This window comes from Jaculus jaculus, chromosome 6 (assembly GCF_020740685.1).
Source record: "Jaculus jaculus isolate mJacJac1 chromosome 6, mJacJac1.mat.Y.cur, whole genome shotgun sequence".
NCBI classification, from domain to species: Eukaryota; Metazoa; Chordata; class Mammalia; order Rodentia; family Dipodidae; genus Jaculus; species Jaculus jaculus.
The window spans coordinates 63,981,883-63,999,756 of record NC_059107.1 but is presented as its reverse complement, the minus strand read 5'-3'; the positions used below and the strand labels follow the sequence as shown (position 1 = coordinate 63,999,756).

The 17,874-nt window shown below is 42.1% G+C and overlaps 1 protein-coding gene across 5 annotated transcripts in view; it reads left to right on the top strand.

Annotated features, from left to right (window-relative positions):
• The first annotated feature begins 1,340 nt into the window (after positions 1-1,340).
• The window catches only part of Dysf (dysferlin), a 258,409-nt gene continuing 241,875 nt past the window's right edge, over positions 1,341-17,874 (top strand). For 3 of the 5 annotated variants that reach the window (XM_004668296.2, XM_004668292.2, XM_004668295.2), the window contains exon 1: positions 1,342-1,683. In XM_004668296.2, the coding sequence (XP_004668353.2) occupies positions 1,596-1,683 (88 nt within the window). In that variant the 5' untranslated portion in view covers positions 1,342-1,595. Of the gene's footprint in view, positions 1,684-17,874 lie in introns of all 5 variants that reach the window. The other 2 variants (XM_045151445.1, XM_045151441.1) reach the window with 1 other exon arrangement.

Sequence of the window (17,874 nt, the reverse complement as noted above, 5' to 3'; positions counted from 1 at the left end):
GCATTGAGCTGGATGTGTCTGTTGTCCCAGTGGGCTACTGTCAGCTGTTCAACCATACAACTGGCCGAACTGGCCTGTCTTTAGAAGGTGAGTTACTACAGGCTGGTGGGAGTGTGGATCCATATAGCTCCTGGATAACAGCTTAGCAATGAGTATTAGAAGGTTAAAAAAAAATAAGAATCATACCTTGTCACCCAAGTAATATCTTGTAACTCCAAGACTTGGAATTCAAACTAAGGAAAGAAGCAGCCAAGGGAGCTCAAGATGGGTTTATATAGCCCAGTGTTAATTACTTAAGAAATATCTCACCATATAATAGCGGGAATCTGGAGAGTTTAACCTAACAATAGGAAAAAGCTTTGTGAATTTGGTACATTGGTATGATAGTGAGTGCTTATGTAGCGACTGAGAAGATTGTGCAGGAATACTTATAAATTATTTGCTTATTTATTTGCATATGTGTGTGTATACTCGGATCTCTTACCATTGAAAATGAATTCAACATCTCTGCCTTTTTTTTTTTTTTTGGTATTCTGAGGTAGGGTTATGTCAGGCTTTATGACCATCTTTATGTCCAGGTTTATAGAGGTACTGGAGAACTGAACCCTGGGCCAGTAGACTTTGCAAACAAGTGTCCTTAACCTTTGAGCCTTGTCACTAGCCCAGAATACTTTTTTTTTTCTTTAGGTAGAGTCTAACTCTATTTAATCCAGGCTGGCCTTTCTGGAGCCCAGGCAGGCCTCAAACTCATGGCGATCCCTCTATTTCAGCCTCCTGAGTGTACTTAAATGTGTGAGCTTCTTTCTTTCTTTCTTTTTGGTTTTTCGAGGTAGGATCCCACTGTAGCCCAGGCTGACCTGGAATCCACTATGTAGTCTCAGTGTGGCCTCGAGCTCACAGCAATCCTCCTACTCTGCCTGGAATTAAAGGCGTGTGCCACCACGCCCAGCTACTTTTTCTTTTTAATGATACAAGAAAAAGTTACATGAGAAAGTGGGACACAGATTGCTTCTATGCTTGGCGCACGCCCGGCTAATATGTTTTGTAAGAACCAGAGATTTCTTTCTTCATGCTTTTGTGTTACAGTTAACACGTGCTACTTTAAAGTCTCTAAATGCTGCTCCTGGAGCCCAGGCGGCCCTGGGGCTCTGAGGGTTACAGTCCCCGGCGGGGGAGTAGAGGACGGCCTGGCGCGCAGCCCTCGGCGGCCGGAGGTGGAGGTCAGGGAAGAGGCCGAGCTTGCCCCCGTCCCCGGGCGAGGTTTGCGCGGGGCGGGGAGTCCCCAGCCCTGGTCCAGCCCGGGGCGTTGCCGTCGGCCGGGCGGCTGCTCCGGCCAGGTGCAAAGTGCCGTGTCATCCGCGGGGAAGCGGCGGCAGGAGCGTAGGGTTACAGCTTCGCCAGTCCCGGAGGGCTGCGGGGGTGGGGAATGAATCCAAGCCCGCTCTTGCAACGCCCTCGGAGCAAGGCTAAGGCAGTCAGGGGCGGGGACCGAGCCTAACTGAGCCACCGGCCGACCTGTGCCCCTTAAGGGAGCCGGAGATCCGAACCAGCCTTCTGGCGAGGGCGCCTGCGGGCCTCTCCGGGTCTGCGTCGCGATGCTGCGCGTTTTCATCCTCTACGCCGAGAACGTCCACACCCAGGACACAGACATCAGCGATGCCTACTGCTCCGCAGTGTTTGCAGGTAGGAGGGGTCGGAGGCCTGGCCGGGCTCCACGTGGGATGGGGAGTCCTAGAAGCGAGAGACCAGGTCGCTCAGTCCTGCCAGGCTGACATTGAGTGTGGGAAACACGCAGATTCGTGGGGAAGGGCAACTCAGAGAGAAACTGAGGCTGTGAGGTAAAGGTGGCGGAACCGCATTCCTCCAGGGCATTGAGATAGGACAGGAAGGTGGGACCAGTACGTCTCATCTTACATCCTCAGGGTCTCTTAGAAGAGCTCTCTCCATGCAGAGACTGCTCAGAGCTGTCCTGCAGGGTTCTGCTCTCACCCCGTTCTGATCCCAGATCTATTTATAACTCAGCTCACTGCTTGGGCTTAGGGCCTGGCTTGGGCCTGGCCTTCTCCTGGGCTTTTGTTCACTATCTGGGCTGGCAGTGTGGTTGTCACTGGAGGCAGAGGCACCGCCACGCCTCCAGAGATCCTCGCCTGCTATGGGAAGAGGGCTCTGGACAGAGACTTACAGGAAGCAGCGTTTATTCCTAATGCCGGCATGGACCCAACTGATTCATATGATTCAAAGCCTCAGGCCCAGCCCCAGCGCAGCAGGCATTGCCTTATACACTCTGCAGCCTCTTCTCTCATGTTGGGTGATACTCATATTTTGATTAGTTACTTTGAACTTGTTAAGCAGGGTTTAAAACAAACAAACAAACAAACAAACAAACAAACAAACAAACAAACAAACGAACGAACAAACCAACCAGTATTTATCACAATTGCTTTCCAGGGAGCGGTGAGGAGGTAGACTCAGAGATGCTGACCAGATGCTGCAGATGCTCTTGTTTTCTTTTGTTCAGTTTCTCAGGGGCCCCCTTATTATCAGGACCCTTCCTTCCCCTGTTACAATGCAGTTACATACTATTCTAAGCTACTGGGCTTCAAGGTTACTGATGTGCACATGTGCTCACAGCTGTCTTCTTTGTTCTTTGAGGGCCCTTGCCACATAACTGTTGGACACAGCTGCCACCAGCAACAACCTTTAGGCACTTTCTCCCTGCCCCCACCAGACTGGAGCATGTTGGGGTGTTATGTAGACTCTATCATCCAACTGGGGCTTCCTTGAGTGAGGCAGCCTAAACATCTATGGCACTGGAACCTCCTGTAGGAATGCCAAGGTTATGCCTGAGCTTTTCCTCCAGAAAGTGACACCTAGCCCAGGATACTTCCCATGATTCTCTGTCCTCACCTATGGCTGGGCAGGGCCAGGAGTCTACACAGCTGGCCTTTGAGCTTGGAGCCATAGCAGGAGTCAAGACTAAGATCATCACCCTCTTAGCATCCACTCTGTGCCACTTCCCTTCTCTCTGGAGGTCTGTCTTCTAATCTACCTGTAACCCTGGCCTCAGAAATCGGGCATCAGTCTGGCTATTCCAGCAGGCATTTCCTCCCCTTCTCATTAGCCCTGGGGTGCATCTGTTCTCAGTTATCCATGTGCACATCCTGGAGAACATGCGTCATCTGGGATGCTGGAGCAGAGGTTCTGAGAACACAGGCTGGAGGCTAGCACAGTACATGCAGATGTGCTCTGGGAGGAGCACCCGCTAGGTGTGGGATTTGGAGCATCTTTGTTGGACAAGGGCAGAGTCCCAGGAAGAGTTGCTGAATGAGTCCATGGCTTGGAAAGTGGTGTACACCAAGAGGAAGGAGCAAAGGACCAAAGGGGAACATTCCAGAACTACCCCCAACATGCTACCTTGTGTGCATGCATGTTCTTGTGTACACATGTTCACGTGTGGGCACATACGTGTGTGAAGGCCAGAGGACAACTTCATGTGTCATCCTTAGGAATGCTGTCCACCATTTTTTTTCCCAAGGTAGGGTCTCATTCTAGCTCAGGCTGACCTGGAATTCACTATGTAGTCCCAGGGTGGCCTTGAATTCACAGTGATCCTCCTACCTCTGCCTCCCAACTGCTGGGATTACAGATGTGTGCTGCCAAGCCCGGTTCTTGTTCATCATTTTTGAGATAAGGTCTCTTAGTGGCCTGGAGCTTACCAAGTAAACTATAGACTGGCTGGCTTCAAGCCTCGGGGATCCTTATGTCTCTGCTTCTCTCTGCTGGGATCACAAGCTATTTTTTAATTATTTTTTTATTGTTACCTATCTATTCATTGACCATGGTTCCTGGAGATGGACCTGAACTGCCCATGCTTGCCAGCTACCCCCAGCCTCCTCCTGTCATGTTGCTTTGTTTCTACCAGCTGCCCACAGTGGCCTCTGGAAATGCTGACCAGTGTGCTGCAGATGTTCTTGGAGTTTCCTGCAGGTGTTTCCAGCAGGAAGGACAGAGGCTTCCTCCTATAGGGGCTTTTGTGCTCTCTCCCTACATCCTTAGCTCTGGGCTCCCATGGAGGCTTGGGTTAGCTGCCTGGCTGAGGGCTCTGGGCTACATGTGGTATGCCTCCAGGGGACACCATTTATACACCATTCTTCTCCCTCCCTCCCTTCTCCCCCGCCCCCAGGAGGGAGGATATATCCCAAGAACACAGATGGGCTCCTGTGCCTCTAGGTCCAGTGGCCCTTCCTCACTCATCATTGTGAAGGCACTCCCTGTGCTTAGCTTCTGTGCAAGTTGCACAGCTCAGAGCCAGCTCTGCTCTCAGGGGCTGTGTTTCCTCTGGTGTCCACTCAGCCCTACCAGATTTCCTTCCACTTCCCTCATTGCCTCCCCTCCTCCCATGTATTTATTGAACTCTCCTACCTCATCCAAATCTACCCCCCCACCCCCACACCAACGCCAGTCAGACTGATCTATAGCCAGGGGAAAAGGAAGAATCAGAATCAGAAGGAAAGCACTTTCTATCCCATAGGAAATGTGTCCTTTACCTTATTTAGCCCCAGGGGCCTGTCTATTGGGCTGTCTTCAGCATCTTCCACCCTCTAATTTGATTAACTTGCCCCAACCCCTCTCCCACCCTCATCTGCCAGGTGGCCATCCACAGTCTTGCCCTTTGCCCCTTGCATGACTCCTCTGGGTGGGTTCCACCTTCCCAGAGCCTAGAGCTCACTGCAGAAAGGTCTACGTCCATCACAATCCTCTGAACCTGGGAGGAACACTGGCTGTGACTCGGTGGTGGATGTCTTATCAGTCAGCTGAGAGAACACAGTCCTCCTCAGCCCCAGTCCCTGGCCACCTTCCACTGCCTGCATTAGCCAAGCTCCTAACTCATGTCCAAATTTAGTCTCCCTGCAGTATTCTAGCCACTCACCCTCCTTCTGGCCAGGGCTAGGTTGATGAATGATTGGCCTGGGACCCAGGGATGAATGCAAACCCTTTTCTGGGAAGTCCTCCCTCCTCAGCTGACCTGGATCTACTTCCTGGACTCCCACAAAGCCCCTCCTTCCTTAAGATCAGAGCATCTCACAGCTCTGTGGAATCAAAGGGCCTCATTCCCTTTGCTGATAAGAACTTGGCCCCCAGAGGTGCAGGAGCCTGACTAAGGTCACCCAGTGGCCAGAACACTCCCATCCAGTGTCTACTGTTGTTGTCAACATTATGAATAGGAAAGAGCTCTGGAATATATTCCATGTGCTGCCCACACTCCACGCAGCTCTGTGCCCAGGGCAGGGATGAATCGGCGCAGATGGGGTGCTGGCTGTGAGGAGAACCGTGTAGGACAAATAACTGAAGGTGAAGGAGCTTGGTGAGGGACAAGCAACATGTCATTTTCAGATGGTGTTTCTTTTTTTTCTACTTTTATTATTTTTTTTAAATTTAAAGCATTTTTTAATTGACAAGTTCTATACTTATAGACAACAAACCATGGTATTTCCTTCTTCTCCCCTACATTCCCCTTCACAACTCTGTTCTCTGTTATATCCCCTCCCTCTTTCCATCAGTGTCTCTTTTAATTTGATGTCATCATCTTTTTCTCCTATTATGAGGGTCTCGTGTGGGTATTGCTAGGCACTGCAAGGTCTTGGATATCAAGGCCAATTTCTGTCCGGACAGTTGTATGCAAGGAGTGGTCCCTTCCTTTGGCTCTTACATTCTTTCTGCCACCTCTTCCACAGTGGACCCTGAGCCTTGGAGGGTGTGAGATGTTTCAGTGCTGGACCCTCCTCCGTCCCTTCTTCTCAGCACTATGTTGCCTTTTGGGTCATCCCAGTGGTCATTGCCATCTGAAAAGAGAAGCTTCTCTAACCAGAAGTGAGAGTAGCATTAATATATGAGTATGAACATTAACTGTAGTGCTTTCAGGGCAATTTGGTGAGAATAATATATGCATTTATTCAGACAAGAGAAGGCTTTATCCCCCTAAGGCTCATGACCTCCCCTGCCATAGGCTTTTTATTAGGTTTTTCAGTACCAGGCATGCATTCCCTTCCACAGAGTGGGTCTTCAGTCCAATTAGACAGCAGTTGATTTCCCCCAAAGCAGACATGCCACTATTGCACTTGTTCAGTCATTTGGCCTGTCTGGCTAAACTTGAGGCTTCCATTGTCCATTGTTTTCACTGCTGATGACTTCTGCCTCCCATAAAGCTGAATACAGTGCATTTTTTCCAGCTTTCAGTTGGCTGGGCTACAGAAAGAAGATTTTCTGCTCAGCACCAGCTTGATTTCTCAATGACTCTGCCATTCAGGCATGTGAAGTTTTCAGCAATGGGGTTTTACCATCTTTTTCACATGGGAAACCAAGGGCCTTGGCCTATAATGTTTAGGAGGCAACAGGGACCTCCCTGGCCTACAACTCTCTGGAAGGTATCCCGTCCCTGGTGCTGAAAATTTTCTAGTAACAATAGATGGCTTCTGGGTGTGCCATCTCCAATGAGTATTTTGGGCATTTTTATCAAATATCAGGTGGCTATAGCTACTTAGCTTATATATGGGTCCTCTATTCTGTTCCATTGATCTATATGTCTGTTTTTGTGCCAGTACCATGCTGTTTTTGTTACTATGGCTCTGTAGTATAGGTTAAAATCAGGTATGGTGATACCACTGAAGGAACCCCAAAATGGGGACCCCACGCTCTGCCCGGATATGGCAACACCCTAAATCACTCACGAGACGCGGTCTTGATGCAAACTGCAAGAGGATTTTATTCCAAGCGCGCTGGGGCCCACAGTCGTACACTGCGCAGGGGTAGAGGACCGCAGAGCCCCGAATGCAGGAACGGGACAGTTTTTTTAGGGTTTCTAACAAAGCCTGTGCATTAGACCAATCATTTTTTTATCAGGAGCCCGCGGGGTGCGAGCCAGTCAGTTTGTGCCACTCCATAGTTTCTAAACCAATTAGTTTAATTTGTTCAAGCCCCTCATGGACCAATGAGTCTCCTATGACCTTGGTGGTCAGCATTTGCACAGGTCCTTGGGTGGGGGTAGCAGAGTGTGGTATCAGTCTCCTATGACCTTGGAGGTCAGCCTATGCGCAGGTCCTTGGGTGGGGGTAGCAGAGTGTGGTGTCAGTCTCCTATGATCTTGGTGGTCTGAGGCAGGCTGCTACGGCTTATGGTGCGGGCTACTAAGGCTTACAGTGTGGGCTATTAAGGCTTATGGTGCAGGCTATTTACAGAAACCAAATAAGTGGTTCACTTCATTACTCATTTCCCATCATTGAGGGCTATCTCATGCCCTTTTTACCTAGTTTTATATTAGGAGCGGGCTCTGATATAATGAGAAGAGGGATTCTTTACTTGCTTCCAACAGAGAGTAAAGCCTGGAGTTTGAGGTATGCAGGGGCCCGCTTAAGCTCCCTTTGGAGCGTGATAGTATTTCTGGGCTTCTGAATTCTTGGGCCTTTCACCACCAGCCTTATTTTTGTTGCTCAGTATTATTTTAGATATTCGAGGTTTTTTGTGATTCCAAATGAATTTTTGAATTGTTTTTTCTATTTCCATGAAGAAAGCCTTTGGAATTTTGATAGGGATTGCATTAAATGTGTAGATTGCTTTAGGTAAGATTGCCATTTTCACAATATTGATTCTTCCAATCCAGGAACAAGGGATGTTTCTCCACTTTCTAGTGTCTTCTGCAATTTCTCGCATGAGTGTTTTAAAGGTCTCATTGTAGAGATTCTTTACTTCCTTGGTTAGGTTTATTCCAAGGTACTTTTTTTTTTTTTTTTGATGCAACTGTGAATGGGAGTGATTCTCTGATTTCATCCTCTGTGTGCTTGTTGTTAGCATATATGAAGGCTACTGATTTCTGTGTATTTATTTTGTATCCTGCTACATTGCTGTAGGTTTTGATCAGCTCTAACAATTTGCTATTAGAGTTTTTAGGGTCCTTTATGCATAGAATCATGTCATCTGCAAATAATGATAACTTGATTTCTTCCTTTCCAATTTGTATCTCTTTTATGTGTGTCTCTTGCCTTATTCCTATGGCTAAGACTTCCAAAACTATATTAAATAAAAGTGGGGACAGTGGACACCCTTGTCTTTTTCCTGATTTTAGTGGAAAAGCTTCCAGTTTTACCCCATTTAGTAATATGTTGGCTGTAGGCTTGTCATAAATAGCCTTTATTATATTGAGATATGTTCCTTCTATTCCCAATCTCTATAGGACTTTTATCATGAAGGGATGTTGGATTTTGTCAAATGTTCCTCTGTGTCCAATGAGATGATCATGTGATTTTTGTCCTTCAACCTGTTCATATAATGTATTACATTTATAGATTTGCATATATTGAAACATCTCTGCCTCTCTGGGATAAAGCCTATTTGGTCAGGGTGAATGATCGTTTTGATATACTCTTGTATTCTGTTTGCTAATATTTTGTTGAGAATTTTTGCATCTATGTTCATGAGGGACATTGGTCTGTAATTTTCTTTTTTTGTTCTATCTCTGCCTGGTTTTGGTATCAAGATGATGCTGACCTCATAGAAGGAGTTTGGTAGAATTCCTTCTTTCTCTATTTCCTGGAAAAGCTTAAGAATGGTGTTAGCTCTTCCTTAAAGGTCTGGTATAATTCAACTGTGAATCCATCTGGGCCTGGGCTTTTTTTAGTTAGGAGATTATTGATAACTGTTCGGATCTCCATGTTTGTTATAGGTCTATTTAAGTGATTAATCTCATTTTGATTTAATTTAGGTAGGTCATATAAACCAAGGAAAGCATCCATTTATTTCAGATTTTCATACTTTGTGGAGTATATGCTTTTATAGTATGTCCCTATGATTTTTTGAATTTCTCTGGAATCTGTTGTGATGTTACTTTGTTCATCTCTGATTTTATTAATTTGTGTCTCTTCTCTCTTTCTTTTGGTCAGATTTGCTAAGGGTTTATCAATCTTGTTTATCCTTTCAACGAACCAACTCTTTGTTTCATTAATTCTTGGCATTGTTTTTGTTGTTTGTTTGTTTCTATTTCATTAATTTCTGCCCTAATCTTTATTATTTCTTCCCGCCTACTGATTTTTGGTTTGCCTTGTTCTTCTTTTTCCAAGGATTTAAGGTGAAGCATAAGGTCTTTTACTTGTGACCTTTCAATTTCTTAGTATAGGCACTTAGAACTGCCTTCATTGTGTCCCAGAGATCTTTTTTTTTTTAAAAATTTAATTTATTAGTTTTCTTTTCAGCAAATACAGGCAGTTTGGTACAATTATTTAGGCTCATCTGTGATCTACCCCCTCCCATTAGACCCTCCTTGTTAATGAAAATGGGTCGTGCATTGTGGAGTTAGCCCCCAGTTATTGGTATGATAAATGTCTCTGCAAATCATGACCCAACATGTCAGAGATCTTGATATGTGGTGTTCTCATTATCATTTGACTGTAAATTTTTTGATTTCCTCATTGACCCATTCATCATTTAGTAGTGTATTGTTTAGTTTCTATGATTTTGTGTATGCTCTATAGCCTTTCTTGCTACTGATTTGTAGTTTAATTCCATTGTGGTCAGATAGAATGCAAGGAATTATTTCAGTTTTCGTGAATTTGTTAAGATTTGCTTTGTGTCCTAATATATGGTCTATTTTAGAGAATGTTCCATGTGCTCCTGAAAAGAATGTATATTCTGCAGCCTTTGGATGAAATGTCCTGTATATATTTGTTAGGTCCATTCCTTCTATGACCTCATTTAGTCCAGTTGCCTCTCTGCTTATTTTTTCCCAGGATGACCTGTCAATTGATGAGAGTGGGGTGTTAAAGTCACCCACCACCACTGTGTTTGGTGTTATCTGTGACCTTAGTTCTAATAGTGTTTGTTTGGTGAATTTGGGAGCCCCCATGTTAGGTGCATACATATTTAGTATTGTAATGTCCTCCTGTTGGAGTGTGCCCTTAATCAATATAAAGTGACCTTCCTTATCTTTCTTGACTAACGTCGGACTAAAGTCTACCCTGTCTGATATTAGGATAGCGACCCCTGCTTGTTTTCTAGGCCCATTTGCTTGAAACACTGTCTTCCAACCTTTCACCCTAAGATAATGTCTATCCTTTGTAGAGAGGTGAGTTTCTTGGAGACAACAAATTATAGGATCCTGCTTTTTAACCCAGTCTTCAAACCTATGTCTTTTCGTTGGGGCATTGAGGCCATTGATATTAAGAGATATTATTGAAAGGTGTGTATTTATGTTTCCATTTTTTTTTTGGTTCTGGTTCTACCTGTGCTCTCTTGTGATAACTAGTATTTGAGTATTGCTTGTTTTTTCTAGGTTCCTTATATGTGTGCTTTTCCTTTTCTTCAACATGGAGGATTCTATCAAGTATTTTCTGTAGAGCTGGTTTTGTCTTCAAATACTCTTAACCTGCTTTTGTCATGGAATGTCCTTATTTCTCCGTCTATTTGAATGGATAACTTTGCAGGATAAAGTAACCTTGGTTGCCAGTTGTTATCTTTCAGAACTTGGAATACATCACTCCAAGCTCTTCTGGATTTAAAAGTTTGTTTTGAATAATCTGCTGTAATCCTGATGGGCTTGCTTTTGTAGGTAACTTGATTTTTCTCTCTAACTGCTTTCAATATATTTTCTTTGGTGTGTGTGCTTGGAAGTTTGATTATAATATGGCCAGGAGAGGTTCTTTCCAGGTTTTGTCTGGCTGGGGTTCTAAAGGCTTCCTGTCTCTGCACTGCCACCTCTTTCCCAATTTGGGGAAAATTCTCTTCTATGATTTTGTTGAAGATGCCTACTATGCCTTTGGAGTGAAATTCTTCTCCTGGTATACCCTGAATTCTTATATTGGATCTTTTCATAGTGTCCCAAATATCTTGAAATTCCCACTCATACTTTTCTATAAGTTTGTCTTTCTCTTTGTTGGACTGTATTAGATCTGCCACCTGGTCTTCTAGCTTAGATATTCTGTCCTCTCCTTCATCCATTCTACTGGTGAGATTTTCTACAGAGTTTCTTATTTCATTAACTGTGTTCATTGCTAGTAATTCTGACTGGTTTTTCTTTATTATTTCTACTTCCTTATTTATGTCTTGTATTGCCTTCTTTATTTCATGAAATTGGTGTCCTGCGTCTTCTTTGATTCCTTTGATTTCCTCTTTGAGTTCCTCTTTGACTCCTTTGATTTGTTCTCTGACTTCTTTGAACATATTTATAATCATTCTTTTGAACTCTTTCTCAGGCATTTCCTCTAACTTGTTGTCACTGGAGGTCATATCTGATGCATTAATACTTTTAGGTAGATTCATATCATCTTGCTTTTTAGTGTTTCTTGTGTTATAATGTATATATTTTTGCATCTTGGATTAACTTAATGCTTGGATTTTCTAGCTAGCTCTGTATTCTTAGGTGTATCAATTGAATTGATGTTATATATTTTCAGTGTAGGAGCTTAAGGTGTTAGGTGTGGCTCTTAAGACTCTAAAAGTATCTACAAAGGTGCTCCTAGGGGTTGAGTTTCCCTGACATGGGAGATTCAAGTAGGCTGAGTGGAATAAAATACCAGTAGATTCTAAAAGTTAACTAAACACTGTATCCATTCAATCAAAAACAGCCCCAAGTATGTTGCCAGAGTCGTTATTATAACAACCAGATCCTCTATCAACATAGAGGTTAAGATTTCTGGTCTGTTGAGGGATCCAAATCAGGTTGTGACCAAGTAAGTCCCTTTCCTGGTATAATCCCAGTTACCTTGGATGATTTTGGTCTCAGTCAAGTTGCTGCCTGGTCATTGGGCTGCTGTTCTGATTTCTTTCTTTCTTTCTTTTTGTAAATTTTTATTAACATTTTCCATAATTACAAAATATATCCCATGGTAATTCCCTCCCTCCTCACCCCCAACTTTCCCATTTGAAATTCCATTCTCCATCATATTACCTCCCCATTACAAACATTGTAATTACATATATACAATATCAACCTATTAAATATCCCTTCCCTTCCTTTCTCTACCCTTTATGTCTCCTTTTTACCTTACTGGCCTGTGCTACTAAGTATTTTCATTCTCACGCAGAAGCCCAGTCATCTGTAGCTAGGATTCACATATGATAGAGAACATGTGGCGCTTGGCTTTCTGGGCCTGGGTTACCTCACTTAGTATAATCCTTTCCAGGTCCATCCATTTTTCTGCAAATTTCATAACTTCATTTTTCTTTACCGCTGAGTAGAACTCCATTGTATAAATGTGCCACATTTTCATTATCCACTCATCTGTTGAGGAACATCTAGGCTGATTCCATTTCCCAGCTATTACAAATTGAGCAGCAATAAACATGGTTGAGCATGTACTTCTAAGGAAATGAGATGAGTCCTTTGGATATATGCCTAGGAGTGCTATAGCTGGGTCATATGGTAGATCAATCTCTAGCTGCTTTAGGAACCTCCACACTGTTTTCCACAATGGTTGGACCAGATTGCATTCCCACCAGCAGTGTAGAAGGGTTCCTTTTTTTCCACATCCCCGCCAACATTTATGATCATTTGTTTTCATGATGGTGGCCAATCAGGAGTGAGATGGAATCTCAATGTAGTTTTAATCTGCATTTCCCTGATGACTAGTGACGTAGAACATTTTTTTAGATGCTTATATGCCATTCGTATTTTTTCCTTTGAGAACTCTCTATTTAGCTCCATAGCCCATTTTTTGATTGGCTTGTTTGATTCCTTATTATTTAACTTTTTGAATTCTTTGTATATCCTAGATATTAATCCTCTATCAGATATATAGCTGGCAAAGATTTTTTTCCCATTCTGTAGGTTGCCTCTTTGTTTTTTTCACTGTATCCTTTGCAGTGCAAAATCTTTGTAATTTCATGAGGTCCCAGTGGTTAATCTGTGGTTTTATTGCCTGAGCAATTGGGGTTGTATTCAGAAAGTCTTTGCCAAGACCAATATGTTGAAGGGTTTCTCCTACTTTTTCCTCTAGCAGTTTCAGAGTTTCAGGTCTGATGTTAAGGTCTTTAATCCATTTGGACTTAATTCTTCTGCATGGTGAGAGAGAAGAATCTATTTTCATCCTTCTGCAGATATATATCCAGTTTTCAAAACACCATTTGCTGAACAGGCTGTCTCTTTTCAAATGAGTATTTTTGGCATTTTTATCAAATATCAGGTGGCTATAGCTACTTGGGCTTACATCTGGGTTCTCTATTCTGTTCCACTGATCTACATGTCTGTTTTTGTGCCAGTACCATGCTGTTTTTGTTACTATGGCTCTGTAGTATAGGTTAAAATCAGGTATGGTGATACCACCAGCCTCATTTTTTGTTGCTTAGTATTATTTTAGATATTAGAGTTTTTTTGTGATTCCAAATGTATTTTTGGATTGTTTTTTCTATTTCCTTGAAGAAAGCCTTTGGAATTTTGATAGGGATTGCATTAAATGTGTAGATTGCTTTAGGTAAGATTGCCATTTTCACAATATTTATTCTTCCGATCAGGAACAATGGATGTTTCTCCACTTTCCAGTCTCTCCTGCAATTTCTCGCTTGAGTGTTTTAAAGTTCTCATTGTAGAGATTCTTTACTTCCTTGGTTAGGTTTATTCCAAGGTACTTTATTTTTTTTTTGATGTAATTGTGAATGGGAGTGATTCTCTGATTTCATCCTCTGTGTGTTTGTTGTTGGCATATATGAAGGCTACTGATTTCTGTGTATTTATTTTGTATCCTGTTACATTGCTGTAGGTTTTGATCAGCTCTAACAGTTTGCTAGTAGAGTCTTTAGGGTCCTTTATGTATAGAATCATGTCATCTGCAAATAATGATAACTTGATCTCTTCCTTTCCAATTTGTATCCCTTTTATGTGTGTCTCTTGCCTTATTGCTATGGCTAAATCTTCCAAAACTTTATTAAATAAAAGGGACAGTGGACACCCTTGTCTTGTTCCTGATTTTATTGGAAAAGCTCCAGCCCGGCATATATATTCTTAACGTGTGTCCTTATAATTGCCTGAATTTCCTTAGTATCTGTTGTAATGGTGCCTTTTTCATCTCTAGTTTTACTAATTTTTGTCTCTTCTCTCTTTCTTCTGGTCAGATTTGCTAAGGGCTTATCAATCTTGTTTATCCTTTCAAAGAACCAACTCTTTGTTTCATTGATTCTTTGGATTATTATTATTTTTTAGTTTCTATTTTATTAATTTCTGCCCTAATCTTTATTATTTCTTCTCATGTACTGATTTTTGGTTTGCCTTCTTTTTCCAAGGCCTTAAGGTGAAGCATTAAATTGTTTATTCATGAATTCTCTAATTTCTTAATATAGGCACTTAGAGCTATACATTTTCATCTTAGAACTGCCTTCATTGTGTCCCAAAGGTTTTGGTATGTTATATTATCATCATCATTTGATTCTGTGTATTTATTGATTTCCCTTTTGATTTCTTCAATGACCCATTGATCGTTCAATAATGTACTCTTTAGTCTGCTCTGTAGCTTTCCTTGTTACTGATTTGCAGTTTAATCCCATTGTGGTCAAATAAAGTACAAGGGATTATTTCAATTTTCCTGTATTTGTGGATATTTGCTTTGTGTGCTAATATATGGTCTATTTTAGAGAATGTTCCATGTGCTGCTGAGAAAAATGTATATTCTGCAGCATTTGGATGGAATATTCTGTAGATTTCTGTTAGGTTCATTTGTTCTATGACATCATTTAATTCAGATGTCTCTCTGTTTTTTTTTGGCTGGGATGACCTGTCAAATGATGAGAGTGGGGTATTGATGTCTCCAACTGCAATTGTGTTTGATGTTATCTGTGACCTTAAGTCTAATAGTGTTTGTTTGATGAAGCTGGGAGCCCCCATGTTAGGTGAATACATGTTTAGGATTTTAATGTCCTCCTGTTGGAGTGTTCCTTTAATCAGTATAAAATGACCTTCTTTATCTTTCCTTACTATGTTGGTTTGAAGTCTATACTGTCAGATATTAGGATAGCAACCCCTGCTTGTTTACTAGGCCTATTTGATTGAAATACCATTTTCCATTCTTTTACCTTAAGGCAGTATCTATATCTTTTATAGAGAGATGAGTTTCCTGGAGGCAACAAATGGCAGGATCTTGCCTTTTAATACAGTGTGCAAGCCTGTGTCTTTTGGTTGGTGCATTGAGGCCATTGATATTAAGAGTTGTTATTGAAAGGTATGCATTTATTCTTGCCATTCTTCTTATTGTGTAGTGTTTCCTGTTTTCCCTTTACTAATTTGTTTTAACTGTTATTTGAGTATGGTTTATTTTTTTCCTATTTCCTCCTATGTGTGTTTTGCTTTCTCTTCATCATGAAAAGTTCCTTCAAGTATTTTCTGTGGAACTGGTGTAGTTGTCATAAATTCACTTAACCTGTTTTTGTTGTGGAATGTCCTTATTTCTCCATTAGTTTGGATAGATAGCTTTGCAGGATAAAGTAATCTTGGTTGATATCTTTCAGAACTTGGAATATATCATTCTAAGCCCTTCTGGTTTTTAAAGTTTGTGTTGAGTAATCTGCAGTTATTCTGATGGGCTTGCCTTTGTAGGTGACTTGCTTTTTCTCTCTGCTTTCAATATATATATATATTTGGTTTACATGCTTAGTAGTTTAATTATATCATCATGAGGAGATGTTCTTTCCAGGTTTTGTCTGTTTGGTGTTCTAAAAGCTTCTTGAATCTTCATTAGCATTTCTTTCCCGATTTGGGGAAATTTTTCTCCTATGATTTTGTTGAAAATACCTACTAAGTCTCTGGATTGAAATTCTTCTCCTTCTGTTATACCCTGAATTCTTATGTTTGATCTTTCCATAGTGTCCCAGATATCTTGAAATTCCCATTCACCTTGCTATTTGCTTTTTCTCTTTGTTGGACTGTAATTGGTCTGGCCCCAGTCTTCTAGCTTAGATATTTTGTTCTCTGTTTCATCCCTTCTACTGGTGAGACTTTCCACAGAGTTTTTTTTTTTTTTTTTTAATTTCACTTACTATCTTCTTCAGAGCTAGGATTTGAACCTGGTTTTTCTTTAGTATTTCTATTTCCTTACTTATGTCTTGTAGTGACCTCTTTATTTCATTAAGCTAGTTTCCTGTGTTATTTTCAGAAGTTGGTTTTCTTCTTTAATTCCTTTGTTTTCTTCTTTGATTCCCTTCATTTCTTCTCTGACTTTTTTGAGCATAGATACCCTCATTTTCTTGAAATCTTTGTCAGGCATTTCATCTAAAGCAGTTTCATTGGTGATCATTTCTGATGGATTTATAGTTTTTGGTGGGACTGTAATGTCTTGATTCTTTGAGTTTCTTGTATTATATTGTAGCAACTTTTGCATCCTGAATTGATTTGATGCTTGGGTTTTCTACTTATCTACAGTGTTCCCAGAGGTGGCAATCTACCTTTATATACCCTCAGGATATGAGTCCAAGGTGCCAGGTGTAGCTCTTGTCTGCCAGTCAAGCCACAGAAGTAATCCTAGGTGTTCAGTTTGTTTGCTAAGCAAATATTCTAGAAGACTGGGTGAATAATTTACTGGCAAATTCTAAACTTCAACTGAGTAACATACACAATCAATAAAACCCAGTACAAAGTATACAACTGTGGCCATTAAAACAAACAGATAGTCATATGAAGCTAAAATTCCTAAGGGTGTATATTTTTCAGCTGGGAGGTAGAGATTTCTGTTCTGAATTGGGTTCCAGTTCAACCTGGATCTGGATCAGACCATGCCCCCAATAATGACAGAAACAAAAAACAAAGGCCCTATAAATATGAAAGCATCAAAGGCAGCAATATTCAACCCCAATATACAGGTTATTTGAAATGGGAACTCCAACCAAGAATATATAACCCATAACCTGCCCTGACAAGGGAAGAGAGATTAGCTCTTCCAGTGCAGGCCTATATACCTGGTGTTTTTTTTTTTTTTTTTGCCAGTTGGCCTCATTACCTTTTGGGGTGGCTTCCAGTATCACCAATGCTGAGTGCCCACCTTGATCCTTTGGTGGAGCTGTGCTGTGGAGCTGGAGCTCTGGTCAGCTGTGCTGGCTGCTCTGCCACTGGGGGGCTGCATGCCAGGATGGGAGAGTTCAGCCTTCTGAAGTTGCTTGCACTTTCAGTAGCTCTTTAGTTGATCTCAGCTCTCTTTCCTTCAGATTTCTTAACTTTGCAAGAAGATTGATGGAGTTGAAACATTTGTTGTTTGGTCTCTGCTGCTGCTGTACCTGGCGTGTCTGGCTGGGTGTGTGTGTGAGCGTGGGTCACGGGCTGTGAGCACCTCAGTGGGACTCTGGCCATTTTCCTCCTTTCTGGTGGATCTTGGTCTCTCTGGCCTCTCTGCTGAGTCCAAGAATAACCTATACTCCTTCACTTTTCAGTAGAAGAGTGTATTTTGCTGGGGTTTTGCTTAAATCCCTCTCTAGGCTGGTTTGGCATGGCTCCTATGCCACCATCTTACCCAGAAGTGCTCAGATGTTGTTTCTTTAAAACCCCATGACAAGCTGATGATCTACTTATCTGAGAGACCATGCTAGTGACCCAGCACATATCAAAATAAAACATTCAACATGAGCTACATTCTTATCTAGTTAAAGCTGTTCACAAGCAATTATATGTTTTCATCTAAACCTCATTTACTCCTAGTAATCACACATGGTAGCAAATCTTATCCTTGCACTTTATAAATATGGAAACAGACATAAAGAGTCATCTGACTTGCCTATGGTAGTACTGTAGCTGTGGCAGCCTGGCTCTAGATCCTCCTCCACACTGCTGTGTGTGTATGTGTGTGTGTGTGTGTGTGTGTGTGCATGCCCGCATGTGCCATTGTCCACAAGAGGTGCCGAGAACAATGGCCCCAAGAT